This window comes from Vipera ursinii, assembly GCF_947247035.1.
Source record: "Vipera ursinii genome assembly, chromosome: 4".
Classification (NCBI taxonomy): domain Eukaryota; kingdom Metazoa; phylum Chordata; class Lepidosauria; order Squamata; family Viperidae; genus Vipera; species Vipera ursinii.
The window spans coordinates 38,805,464-38,819,584 of record NC_139514.1 but is presented as its reverse complement, the minus strand read 5'-3'; the positions used below and the strand labels follow the sequence as shown (position 1 = coordinate 38,819,584).

Here is a 14,121-nt window from a genome sequence, read left to right as displayed (position 1 = left end):
ATTATTCAGAGCTACCTTGGAGTTTACTTTTAGTGAGAGGAAGAATATTGAGTATCTGTGACAATTGGCTCCTCTACAATATAGGATGAATTTATTTAAAAATAAAATTTAGGCTATATAGATATCTTTACTGCAAAATATGGCATCTCGGAGTCTTAGTAGACAATCACTTCAATATGAGCCAGCAGTGTGCTGCAGCTGCCAAAAAAGCCAACACAGTGCTAGGCTGCATTAACAGAGGGATAGAATCAAGATCAAGTGAAGTACTAATACCACTTTACAATGCTTTGGTAAGGCCACACCTGGAATACTGCATCCAGTTTTGGTCACCACGATGTAAAAAAGATGTCGAGACTCTAGAAAGGGTACAGAGAAGAGCAACAAAGATGATTGGGGGACTGGAGGCTAAAACATATAGGGAACGGTTGCTGGAATTGGGTATGTCTAGTTTAACGAAGAGAAGGGTGAAGGGTGACATGATAGCAGTGTTCCAATATCTCAGGGGCTGCCACAAAGAAGAGGGAGTCAAGCTATTCTCCAAAGCACCTGAAGGCAGGACAAGAAGCAACGGATGGAAACTAGTCAAGGAGAGAAGCAACCTAGAACTAAGGAGAAACTTCCTGACAGTTAGAACAACTAACCAGTGGAACAACCTGCCTCCAGAGGTGGTGAATGCTCCAACACTGGAGGTTTTTAAGAAGAGACTGGACAACCATTTGCCTGAAATGGTATAAGGTTTCCTGCCTGAGCAGGGGGTTGGACTAGATGACCTCCAAGGTCCCTTCCAACTTTATTATTATTATTATTATTATTATTATTATTATTATTATTATTATTATTATTATTATTATTATTATTATTATTATTATTATTTGCAATTAATTAATGAGATTTTTTTTAAAAAATGCAGCATGTTGAACTTAGTTTTCATTAAAATAGTCTTAAGTATTTTTTGCAAATGATGTGTAAGATAAATGTATTCATAATTTAAGACTACAAAAAGAATTGAAACTGCAAAAATTACAAGTTTTTACTTTCACTATATCTTTAAAACAGTTATGTTGCAATGCTGGTTTGCAGACCTCTCTAATGAACACCCATTCTATCTCATAATACTACCGAACAGACAGATTAAACTGGATGTTGGCACTGCTTTTTTTATAGGATAATTACTTGCTTGGTGGCAGATGGCATGCTTATATTTTTGTGGAATCCAACCCAGAAATGTAGGAAAAGTTTGAAAAGTTTGAAAACAATATTTGCTTATATACTAACTACCTAGTTTATGTCTCCTATTTACATATATCATATGCTACCTGAATAATTAAGTTCCCAGAGCTACGCTGTAGCTCAACAGAGTGTATAATGCATCTCTTTCGGACTTTTTTAAAAATAAAAAGTGCTATAACCTTACATTTTAAGATATCCTTTCTAATGTTGTCCAATAATGTGATATTACTCAATTTCTGATTTGTTGCTTGATCTTGGGATGTGTATTGCTTACAATATTTAGTTTTTATCCCAATTTAGTTATTCACGCCTTAAAGAGAGTGATTCAAAGCTGTCTTATCAGCTTTTGCTGATTCTGAATCTTTGATGTCAAACACTTCAAAAGTAAGCTATAATGCCTCAGACTAAGCATAATAGAAAATCTATAACTTTCTTTGTCAAAACTGAGCCAATTTTTAAAATATAATAGCCCCTTGTAAGCAGAAGAAGCTTTTTTTTGTATTTTTTGTGATAACCACAATTAAACTTTTTTTTAAAGGAAGCAGATAATACATTACCTGTTATTCCCCTTCTGAGGGAAACACATCCTTTGGACAATTCATATCCTTTATCATTTGGAAGTTTGTGTTCTTATGAAAATGATACACAACATAGAGAAAACCACTGCTTTAAAAAAATGTTCGGCTTCTGTAGAAGGATGCCCTGGTCTGTTTGAGAAGAACATTGTAAAACTTTTCACTGGAGTGATTTTTAACCTGTAAAGAATGCATTACCACCCACAAATCTGGGTTCACACAGCATACTAAAATCTGAAGAAATTTACATTTGGTGAGATGCATATTATCTATGACTCTGCATTCCACCAAATTTCTAATGAACTTTCAATGAGATTCTAATTTTTACGGCTTCATAAAAATGCTGATTTGATTTAGTCAGTTCCTGAATCTTTCCAAATCAGTTCAATTCTGCCATGGGTTTCAGTCTCCTAACAAATTTCACTCATCATGATTTCATATCAGTGTAGTTTTCTTGGCAATATTGCCATTGCATTCTGTTAACTAGAATATTTTTTATTAACCCATCTAACTATAGCCTTGGGGTAGTATTTAAGACGTAATGCTTATTATATGTTTTTCAAGCTGGGAAAATGTTGCAACCGTTTTGCTGATTCTATTCATAAAAATGAATTATTTTTATAGGTTCAGCTTCCTGGATCAAGTTTACAAGCTGCTGCCCAATCCTTAAATGTACAGGTAAGAATTACTATAAATTTCTCATCCGTCTGAAACCATTTAGTTGTGACACAATAGTGTGACACAATAATCATTAACTTAGGTGTTCAACAGCAATTAATGCTGTTAAAACTATTAAAAAGAGCTCCTTTTATATTACAGATAGCAGCAGCAGCAGCATTTTATCCTACCTTTTTAATATATCATTTTGGACAGTTATACAACATTGGAGAAAATACATTTATTTTCAATAGTTGAATCTAAAACTTGTTCATTTCTATGATATATAGCTGACTAAATACGCTTTGTGTATTGTATGATGCTACACCACATTGTGATCATCTGATTCTTATTAAGACATTCAAGCAATATATTAAAAAAGAAAAGGGATACAACAAACAGTATTTTGAAGTGACTTCATTATCAGAATGCTAAATACCAAAGACTATTCTTGAAGCCTTCTAGAACACACATCTAGTTACAAATGATGCTTCTGAAAGGAGTAGGAAAAGTGACCTTCTTCTGTAAAAAAGAGGCTGAACATTGACTTGGTTGCCATGGTAAATTTTCAATCCCAGAGAGAGATGTTGGCAAACAGGCTATATCTCCAGTGCAGAATGTTTACAGTCCTGTGCTGTAATTATCTCTCAATGACTGGCAGAATTAATCAGAGCCTCTATGTTAATTAGCCTGCTCTGCGGTCCCCAAAACAGGTGGTGGAAAATATGCAAATCTATGCAGAATTTTAATGTTCTCCATAAGCGATTTTAATTAGCATAAACCCCTCTTTGGGCTTTCCCCCCCCCATCTTTCTTTTGCTTTCTTGCTTGCATTTCCTGCCTTGTGGCTATATTAATTTGTTTTTCTATAAAGTAGTTTAAATGTGTAAACTGAGCTTGCCATTATAAATACCAGAACTTTACTGATTAGAAATAATATTGGTATTCTGAGTATTGGTTTTCTTTCCCTTGGTACGTTTTGTTATACAAACATTTTAGTATCTTGTTTAAATTGAATGCCATATTGATAAAATGGATACATGGAAATTGTGATCCTCTGATCCAAAGCTTCAGTGTATTAGTAATGGTTTTCCCAGTAATGAATAGGGTTGGGCAATGTCACATACTTGGTGAAGGCGTGCATCTAAGAATATCAGTAACATTGCATGGACTAGGAAAGTTTGGAAGCTTTAGCAGCACTAATTAATGTATTAGTTTAAACCAGTACATAAGTGACAGGGAGATAATAAATCAGAGGTTTTATGTATTCAGCATATTCATTTCTATCCAACTATGAAAATAACCTGAAATTACTGCTCTTTTCTTTTGTTCTAAATATTTTGGTTTTTTACTGGTATGAAAGCAAATACAGCCCCATCTATTATCTGTGCTTGCTTACAGAAACGAATAAGCTTTTTAAAGTTGGTTTTTTTTTCAAAAACAAATTAATTCACATTCAATGAAAAGGGAAAACGCTATAATAGAATATGTTTTTGTCCACACTAATAACTGCTGTGTTCTACAAAGTTTGTATTTTTCTTTCTCTAGTCTAAATCTAATGAAGAATCTGGGGACACTCAGCAGCCAAGCCAGCCTTCACAGCAGCCTTCAGTTCAGGCGGCCATACCGCAAACGCAGCTTATGTTGGCTGGAGGGCAGATAACTGGGGTAAGATCAGCTATAGTGAATGAGAATGAGCAACCTTCTCAAGTTGTGGTATTAGCCAAACAACCCAAAAAGGAAAATGAAGTAATCCCAGTGAATCTGAATTTATCAATATTATGCATTCCTGTAAATCTCTGACAAGGCCATAACACTGAGATTGTTATATAATTACTCTGTGTCAAAAAGAGAAAGTACATAACTTCTCTTTGCTGTTTCTTCTAAATATTGCAATTACATATGATATTCTAGAGTGTAATGGAGTAGTCTTTTGATCTCTGAGCCCAATATATTGTATTAACGTTTTAAGTTTACACTTTTAGTTTTATATGTGGTGGCAAAAGTTGTCCTTGCTGGTTTCAACAATAAATTCATTTGAAATCTCCTAAGCAACAGCGGCTCTATTGCAAAATATTAGTGATTATAGATATAGATAATTTTAACAAAGCCTCTTAGTCTAAACCATTAGTGCATTTTTACATATTTCTTTCTACTCTTCTGAAACATAAGCTATTTGTGATAAAATCAGTAGCATCATAGAAACGGCAGTGTAACTTATGACATGATTGAAATAACATATGTATTGGTGTCTGAAGTCACAATGAAATCACTCTCATATTCATGAATATTGAATCAGGTATTTTAATATTCATTCTAAAGAGTAATTTTGATTACATGTTTTGGTTTGTTGACATTCTATTTTTCATATAGAAAAATGAACCCTTAGATTAACATTTTAAAAGTTGGCATGAGATGAAAAGCTCCTTATATAGTCTTTTCAATTGAGCGCTTTGTATATTTTTCAGTTGAGCAAATGGATGCCATAACAATAGCTAAATAACATAAAAATCACAATTTTACTGTAATCTGAGTAACATTCTTTAAGGCTTATGATAAGAGTATATGTGAATATTTGCATGGACCTGTTCAGCATCCTTCAGGCTTTTTCAAATACTGTCTGGGTCATATTGCTGAAACGTTCTTGCCTGTAATATAGGGAGTGAATCCAGGTCTTTGAACCAAGCAGCTCTCATTACAGAAACTGGGAAGAATATTAATGTGTCAGAGGGAGTTCGATGCCACCTGTTTCATAGAGATAATGCATGTTTGGAAACTGGCAGAGATGTCAACTTACCAGCTCAATGTTATCAAAACAAAAAGACAGACGGAAGAGGGGGTGCCTTGGAAAGGAACAAATGGTGCACATGTTCCTCATCTATATCTTAAGGCATAATGGGGTTGATGGAACATGGCAGGGATTCATACTAATATGAAGCAGCTGGAGTATTATCAGTTGTTTGGTAACCGCAGCCAGCATTGCTATTTTTCATTCATCTGGCTAATCGCTTGTGCTTCTGGTGGATGTAAATTTCCTTTCAAAGCCTGTCAATGATGGCTTGTTCTTTTTGCTTGCTATTTCCTGTCAGTGCTGTTTCTCTGCATTGCTTGCTTGCTAATCACCTTTTTCACATTGATCTTGAAGAAAAGTCATAGAGAATCTTGCTTCCCTGATCCCAGCAGTACGAATGGTCACAAACACATGGCAGCCCCATTTGGGTGATGTAAAATTAACTGGATAGCTTGATTATTATTATTATTTTTACTGAATCAAAAAATGCTTAATATGAAATAGCCTATCTAATAAAAACTTCTCAGGAATTAACAAGTAATATTTAAGAAAGCAGTTGTTCCTTTCCTTTATTAATTGCTATCCTAAAACTTGTTTCTAGCTTACGTTAACACCAGCCCAGCAGCAATTATTATTACAACAGGCACAGGCACAGTTGCTGGCAGCTGCAGTGCAGCATTCAGCCAGTCAGCAGCACAATGCTGCAGGGGCCACCATCTCAGCTTCTGCTGCAACGCCCATGACACAGATTCCTCTATCTCAGCCGATACAAATTGCACAGGTGAGGTTCAAACTGTTAATGGCTTTAGTTGGTCAAATATGTCTTCTTTTGTTTGTTCACAGAACAGCTGAAGTTTAGATCCATTATATATCATGCAGTGAGAATGTCTTGGGTACACAGTAACTGCTTCCTGTTGCAGAGAGCGTGTAACTTTTTTAATCCATCACTATTCAATCCGTAAGGAAGGAAGGAAGGAAGGAAATAAAAATGTAGAAAGTGAGAGTAGGAAGCTTAGTTGATAAAGCTGAAATGTGGAATCAACAAAGCAAAACTTCACGTCCAGATCATCATATAACCTCTAGATCAGGGGGCCTCAACCCCTGGGCCATGGCCAATTGGGAACCAGGCCATGCAAACAGCAGGCGAGTACACACACATGCATAGCTCCAGTTGTGTGCATGCCCCTGCTGCTTGCACAGAACCATCCACTCTCCCCGCTACCTGGCTGTCAAGCCAGAAGAAACGTTGGATACCGATGCTCTAGAACCTTTCACACTGTAGACTGAAGAAAATGGTTCTGTCATTTTCTTTATCATGAACAACATGGCTTTTCTTATTTGAATTTCTTTTATAACATATTAAAGGTAAAGGTTCCCCCGTGCTAGTCTTTTATAACATATTAAAGGTAAAGGTTCCATGCGTGCTAGTCGTTTCCAACTCTAGGGGCCAGTGCTCATCTCCGTTTCAAAGCCGAAGAGCCAGCGCTTGTCCGAGGACGTCTCCGTGGTCATGTGGCCAGCATGACTAGACGCCAAAGGCGCACGGAATGCTGTTACCTTCCCACCGTAGTGGTCCCTACTTTTCTACTTGCATTTTTACGTGCTTTCAAACTGCTAGGTTGGTAGAAATTATAACATATTACCAAATAACTATTTCTTGTAATAGATTTACAAATCATTGAATCAATGCTTTGGAAGATCATCCAAATGGCACATAGACCATTATTAAGTCAAAATCTCTGTGCTATGTACAGGAATCAAATTCATTCGTGACAAATGGTAAATCAGCCTCAGCCTGTACCTGAACACATCTAGTAAAGGAAAGACCCTTAATACTATTAGAGAACTGCTCTTATTGTTAGAAAAATTTGGCCTTGACTAATTAATTTTCATTTAATTGATTTCTGTATGAATACATTAAGCAGATCTTTTAAAAATTATGTAGTGATGTTTCTTGCTTTCTAGTTCTGTTAATAATATTGTTGTATAACAGTATAATATGATAGACTGATATATAATATAAATAATGTAGCACTTATTTGCGTATCATAAAAGAATCCATTTTTACCATTCTGCTTGTTGACCAATTTGTTGCCTCCGAAAGAGCTACTAATGTTTCAGTGGTCATCATGACACCCATCGGTATGATTCCCAGTTTTTTTTTAATGCAGAAAAAAATATTATGGTGATGGATTGGTCCTGATCATCTCCAAAATGTACATTGCTTCATTTATATTTCAACCCTTGCTCCTCATACATAAGTGGGGAACTCCTGCATATTTTGCTGGCTAGGAAGGAGAAAAGGTAATAAAGGCAGTATCTCTCCCCCCCCCTCTAAAAAAGCCAACTGCTTGCACAGAAGTAGGTGCATAAAAAAAAGGCATAACCCATTAGATCTTCCTGTTATTAAAGGCTGCTGCAGAAAATCTCAGTGGGGGTCTGTCTCATGAGTCAGTTGACTGATGAGAACAAAAATGGCTTTTCTCCTGCCCTTTCACAACTTCCCTATCAGCAAGGGACAGGGACAGAGAATGAAGGAGGCAGCCTGAAGCATCAGCATTTGCTAAGTGTTAAGAAGTTGTTTCTGTTTATGAACGTGGCAGCATATCTGAGAACTTAAAAAGTTTTTCAGTGGAATGGATGATAAAATGTATTGAACCCTTTTTGTTCCATGTATATTCTTCAAAGGTGTTACATAGGTTATATCGTGTTCAGGGAACAAGATGTTTGGAGTCCTTCTTCCTTTGGCTTTATTTTAAAAAGGAGAAGGAGAAGTTTAGTTTTAGTTTTGGATATCTCATATGTTTTCCTTCTTGAAGGATCTGCAGCATCTACAGCAGCTCCAGCAACAAAATCTCAATCTGCAACAGTTTGTCTTGGTGCATCCAACAACCAACTTGCAACCAGCACAGTTCATCATCTCACAAACACCGCAGGGGCAGCAGGGTAAGCGAAACATTTCTGAGATGTTCTTTTAGAGTTTTTCATATAGCAAATTCCTGTGTTTTTGAAAAAAAAATTTAAAAAAAAAATTGGTTACAGGCATGCTTCTTTTGGGAGAAAAAGAAACTGTTCTATTGGAACCATCAGATTGACTATAGTCATGTGATCAGGATTCATCTACTCAGTGTTCCTTTATAAGAATCATTTATTATTTAACAGTAGCTGTGAAAGATAAAGGAATATATTTTTAAAATAGTTTTTTTTCTGTAATTGCTTATTGATTAATCAGCAACATATTTACATTTCTTTGGAATGTTCAGCTGGATCACCTGCTTGAAGCTTAAGCATATAAGAGTAATCAATCATTGGCTGAGGTTGTTTCCAACAAATTCTATGGAATAGATATGCCATGAACATTCTAGAAGACTCTATTATGAGAATAATGTCTTTTTTTTGATCTGTCCATTTTTGTTTGTTTGTTTGTTTGTTTTTGCTTAAAGGAAGCACAAAAAGCTGGAATCAAAAGGGACATGCCCTAAACATGATTTGCTGAATGCTTTTGGTTAGCACAAAATAATCTTAATGCATTTATTATTTACATAATTTCAGTACTGCCTGACACCACTGGCTCTGAGTGGTTTGCAGTATAGCAAAAGCACAAAAAACAAAGCAAGATGATATCCAGTTGCTCCAGATAAAACCATGGAAAAACATATACCACCAGAGGTTTCTTTCATAGTAACCCAAGGCCTGGAATGTCTTTTTAAGGCCTTCAGAATGTCACCAGGGTAGGAATCAAATTGATAGCAGTGGGAATCTCATTCCAGAGAGCAGGCCCCATGGTAAAGAAGTCACATTTCCTGGATTCTGATAGAGAGCACTGTCTAATCAAAAGAACATGGAACACATCAATTATATCAGCACATGTGGACCAGGCAGAAAGCAGGGAAGATGGGTGATCCTTCAAATAATCTGTTCCTATGCCATGCAAAGTTCTATAGGCTATAACCAACATATTGAATCACACTTGGAGCATGCTGGCAACCAGTATGGCTTGTAAAGTAGAAGCCTCACATAGAGATTCTGAGGTATATCTTATCATTCCCACACTGCTGCATTCTGGACCAGTTGAAGCTTCTTAATGGTATTCAAGGGTAGTCCCTACGTGCAGCACATGGCAATAATTAAGCCATGAGGTGAATAGAATATGACTGATTTTCTGAAGGAAATAATGGGGTTAATATAGATATCCTTTAATGGTAGGCTGAGCTACAAGTACGATACAAAAGATCTTTGCTTTTTAGAACCTATACTACAGCAAACTATGCTACTTCATTTCATTTATGTTAAATGCATTTCAACTTTCAGGCCTCCTGCAAGCGCAGAATCTCTTAACGCAACTACCTCAGCAAAGCCAAGCCAACCTCCTGCAGTCTCAGCCAAGCATCACTTTCACCTCTCAGGTCAGTTTATTGTTTGTTTATTTTGTTTCATTAATTCTGCTAACTGATGAGGATAGAAGAAATGGTGCATGATTGGAATTGTTGGTCTCATTCTTCAGGATTATCTGTAGAAGCCAGGTGGCCTTCGAAATACCTATCATGTCATCTTCTGTAGGGTGACACATTGCTGCAGTTGTTTCTCATCAACAAATTTACTGGACCAAGAGGGGCATGGAATGACATTTCCAATTCAGTTTCATTTTCAATTGCCGCCAAACAAATATTTGGTAGGCTACTGGGAACACACCGTAGTATTTTAGGGGTAAAGGAGAATGAGAGGGGAATAATGCCATCGTTCTCTCCTCGTTATAATTTCTCTTCCCAAACACAATCTTCATGTTGATCACAGTAAGTGAAGGTGCTAAGTTAATAGCCTTTCCCCATTCCAGTGATCCTTATTTTGGAAGGGGAAATAGAGATGTTCTGTTATCTCTTTCTCTTCAAGATCTGTCTTTCCATTATTTCATAGTTTAAGAAGAAGCTTTTAAAATAATATTTATTTCAATCCTGAATCTCCATCTGTTTATTTTCAGTAGATCATTTTGAATGCTAACATTAAGAGAATGAGGAGAAAATTTTATCTCTGCCATCAATTATTTTATATAATTCTATCATATCTTTCCATACCATTCTTAATTGCAAGATAAGGAATCCCATTGCTGTAGCCTTTCCTCATGGGAGCTGCTTCATCCCCCCTTTTTTACATTAACTTCAGTGCTGAACTGTACACAGTATTCAAGGGCGATTGCTCCATAAATTTATACGGCAATATTATATTGGTATTCCTGTTCCCTTTCTGTATTCTATCCATGACATTCATCTTTTGTACAGCATCTGCTGACATTTTCAAGCTCTCCACTATTACACCGTTACATAATCACCTTTCCTGGTCAGTTACTACCAGCTCAGATCCTATTTATATACAATGTGTGTTAGATTTTTTAAATGCCAACATGTAACTCTACACTTATTTACTTTGAACTGCGTTCACTTGGGGAAGCCCATTCTTTACAATCACTTTGCTGCTAGTCAGCCCTACTTCCATATAATTTGTATACGAGTTGTCCTGAACTAGATCTTTAAAGGACTTTATCTTTGTACATCTTAGCATTGTGAGAATTGAAAATTTATGCCTACTCTCTTTTCCCTGGTTTTATTTAATTGCTAATCCATGAGAGCACTTGATTATGCCTAGGATTCTTTGGTGAGATTCTTTGATCAAAGCTTTTCAGAAATTGTGAAATATCTGTTAAGCTATCCTTGTACATACGCTTGCTGATACCTGATATCAAAAATAACTATCTTCATTTTTATTACTTTGAAATAATTAAAAGTGTTAACTTCCTTCCAAATAGCTACAGTGATATCAATTTTACTTACATGGTTTTTCCAGGACACTTTTGACCATGTGATAATTGACACACGTTCCTAGGAGTACGTAACACCAATACCATAAATTGACTGATTAGTTTCCAAGTAAAATTTAAAATGCTGGTTTTAGACTATGATGTCTTCCGTGGTTTGGTACTCTTGCCAGTTTCAGGACTGATCACTGATTACAACCTGATCTTTCCCAATCTACTTAGTCATTCAGAGAAAATCTCCTTGCACTCCCACGCTTTCAAGAAACAACGTGAATCAAAGCTAGGAGGCACTGCATTTCAGTAGTAAAACTGTTATTTTGGAATAATTTTTCAGTAGAGATTATACTGCCCCCCCCCCCCGCTATGATTGCTTTCAGGATGATTGAGCTCTTTTAGAGAGTATTCTAGATATTTTGTGTCTTATGCCATCTTTTTTTATTAAATTATGCTGATCTTTGTTATATGTATAAATTTTATCATTTAGTGACAACTGTAATTTTAAATATAGCATGGATGTTTAATTTTTCTGAATCCCTGTGAGCTCCCAAGTATTATTATTGACTGTGGTTAGAAATTCAATAAATGCATAATATTCCTTAGCTCATTCACACTGTATAGTGCTGCAGTTCCCAAACTTTGTCACGTCACCCTAAGTCACAACAGCAAACTCACAGGATCACCATGGGATATTTTAAATTTTGACCTAATTACAGGTAGTCCTCAACTTACGATGACAATTGAACCCAAAATTTATGTTACTAAGTGAGAAATTTGTTAAGTGAGCTTCACCCCATTTTATGACTTTTCTTGCCATATTTGTTAAGTGAATCACTGTAGTTGTTAAGTTAGTAACATACTTGTTAAATGAATCTGGTTTCCCCATCGACTTTGCTTGTCAGAAGGTCGCAAAAGGCAATCACGTGACCTCGGGACACTGCAACTGTCATAAATATGAACCACATATCAAGATCTGAATGTAAATCACATGACCATGGGGATGCTGCAGTGGTAATAAGTGTGAAAAATGGTCATAAGTCACTTTTTTCAGTGCCGTTGTAACTTTAGACGGTCACTAAACGAACTGTTGTAAGTCGAGGGCTATCTGTACTTAGTGAAAATAATTGTTTTGTATTTATTTTGCCCTGGGACACCATGAAAAATTTACTGAGAAAGCAAGGGTTTTGTATACCACAAAAGCCTGAGAACCTCTGCCATAGTGACACTATTGAGTGCAAGTGCATTTGAATTGAAAGCAAGACAATTTGAATATTATTCTTGTGATACATTATTACTGCACTTTTCATATTACTCTCTTTTCCCATGTGTTTTAGCAGCCAGCAACCCCAACACGCACAATAGCAGCGACCCCTATTCAGCCACTTCCACAGAGCCAGACAACACCAAAGCGAATTGATACACCCAGCTTGGAAGAGCCCAGTGATCTTGAGGAGCTTGAGCAATTTGCCAAGACTTTTAAACAAAGACGGATCAAACTTGGATTCACTCAGGTATGATCGCATTTCCATTTAGAAGGAATTTGGTCACTGGTATTCAGATCTGAAAGGGACATGGTGGCTCAGTGGGTTAGGACGCTGAGCTTGTCGATCAGAAGGTTGGCAGTTTGGCGGGTCGAATCCTGAGTGCCGCATAACAGGGTGAGCGCCTGTTACTCGTCCCAGCTTCTGCCAACCTAGCAGTTCGAAAGCACGTAAAAATGCAAGTAGAAAAATAGGGACCACTATGGTGGGAAGGTAACAGCGTTTCGTACGCCTTTGGCATCTAGTCATGCCGGCCACATGATCACAGAGACGTCCTCGGACAAGCGCTGGCTCTTCGGCTTTGAAATGGAGATGAGCACCGGCCCCTAGAGTCGGAAACGACTAGCATGCATGTGCGGGGGAACCTTTACCTTTACCTTTTATTCAGATCTGAGATTCTTAAATCACTTTTCCCAATTAGAAGTGGTTTCTTATTTATAAATTTGCAATATTCTTTAATGTGTATTAATACTGATATATTTAAATAAATGCTTATTGGATATTTGGCACCCACTTTGATAAGGGACTTTTGAGGCATATCTGTTGGACTCCTAAAGATAATGTGCTAACAAAGAACTTCTGCTTTAGATAGAGCTCACATTTAGTATTACGGAGCATTGCATCCATGGATGTGGATCTATGTTACAAAAACATCTTCATAACTTCCCATAGAAAATCTCTTAGGTGGGATTAACTCATCTGTGGCAAGTTTTTAAGAGATATTGCAGTTGTAAAATGAACATATTATACTGCATGCAAAAGGGACGCGGTGGCTCAGTGGGTTAGGACGCTGAGCTTGTCGATCAGAAGGTTGGCAGTTTGGCGGGTCGAATCCCGAGTGCCGCATAACAGAGCGAGCGCCTGTTACTCTTCCCAGCTTCTGCCAACCTAGCAGTTCGAAAGCACGTAAAAATGCAAGTAGAAAAATAGGGACCACTATGGTGGGCAGGTAACAGCGTTCCGTGCGCCTTTGGCGTCTAGTCATGCTGGCCACATGACCACAGAGATGTCCTCGGACAAGCGCTGGCTCTTTGGCTTTGAAACGAAGATGAGCACCAGCCCCTAGAGTTGGAAACGACTAGCACGCATGTGTGGGGGAACCTTTACCTTTACTGCAATAAGTACCTCAGACATTCTACAATAGTACTTTACTGAAAGTGGAAAACCATCTCTCACATATTGAGTAGAAATCTTACATCTGATATCCTGAACAAATTACTGTCTTTTCGTCCTTGTAGGGTGATGTTGGGCTCGCTATGGGTAAACTATACGGAAATGATTTCAGTCAAACTACTATTTCTCGCTTTGAAGCCTTGAACCTCAGCTTTAAGAACATGTGCAAGTTAAAACCACTTCTGGAAAAGTGGCTCAATGATGCAGGTAAATAGTTGTCTAGATTTTCTCAGAATTTCACAGCTGATTTCTGGAATTCTGAAAATGCTTCCTGTTAATTTTCCTGAGGATATAAGTACAGGAATATATCTGTAGAAGACTTAATGCATTATATTAAAAAAATGTGGAA

General features: G+C 37.0%; 1 protein-coding gene across 1 annotated transcript in view; it reads left to right on the top strand.

Moving 5' to 3' along the window:
* Positions 1 to 14,121, top strand: part of POU2F1 (POU class 2 homeobox 1) — a gene marked incomplete at its 5' end in the record, with an annotated part of 111,678 nt that overhangs the window by 79,120 nt on the left and 18,437 nt on the right. Inside the window, 7 exons of the mRNA XM_083361900.1 lie at positions 2,430 to 2,483; positions 4,010 to 4,129; positions 5,854 to 6,033; positions 8,072 to 8,198; positions 9,564 to 9,658; positions 12,396 to 12,569; positions 13,838 to 13,979. Of these exons, the coding sequence (XP_083218026.1) occupies positions 2,430 to 2,483; positions 4,010 to 4,129; positions 5,854 to 6,033; positions 8,072 to 8,198; positions 9,564 to 9,658; positions 12,396 to 12,569; positions 13,838 to 13,979 (892 nt within the window). The remainder of the gene's footprint in view (positions 1 to 2,429; positions 2,484 to 4,009; positions 4,130 to 5,853; positions 6,034 to 8,071; positions 8,199 to 9,563; positions 9,659 to 12,395; positions 12,570 to 13,837; positions 13,980 to 14,121) is intronic.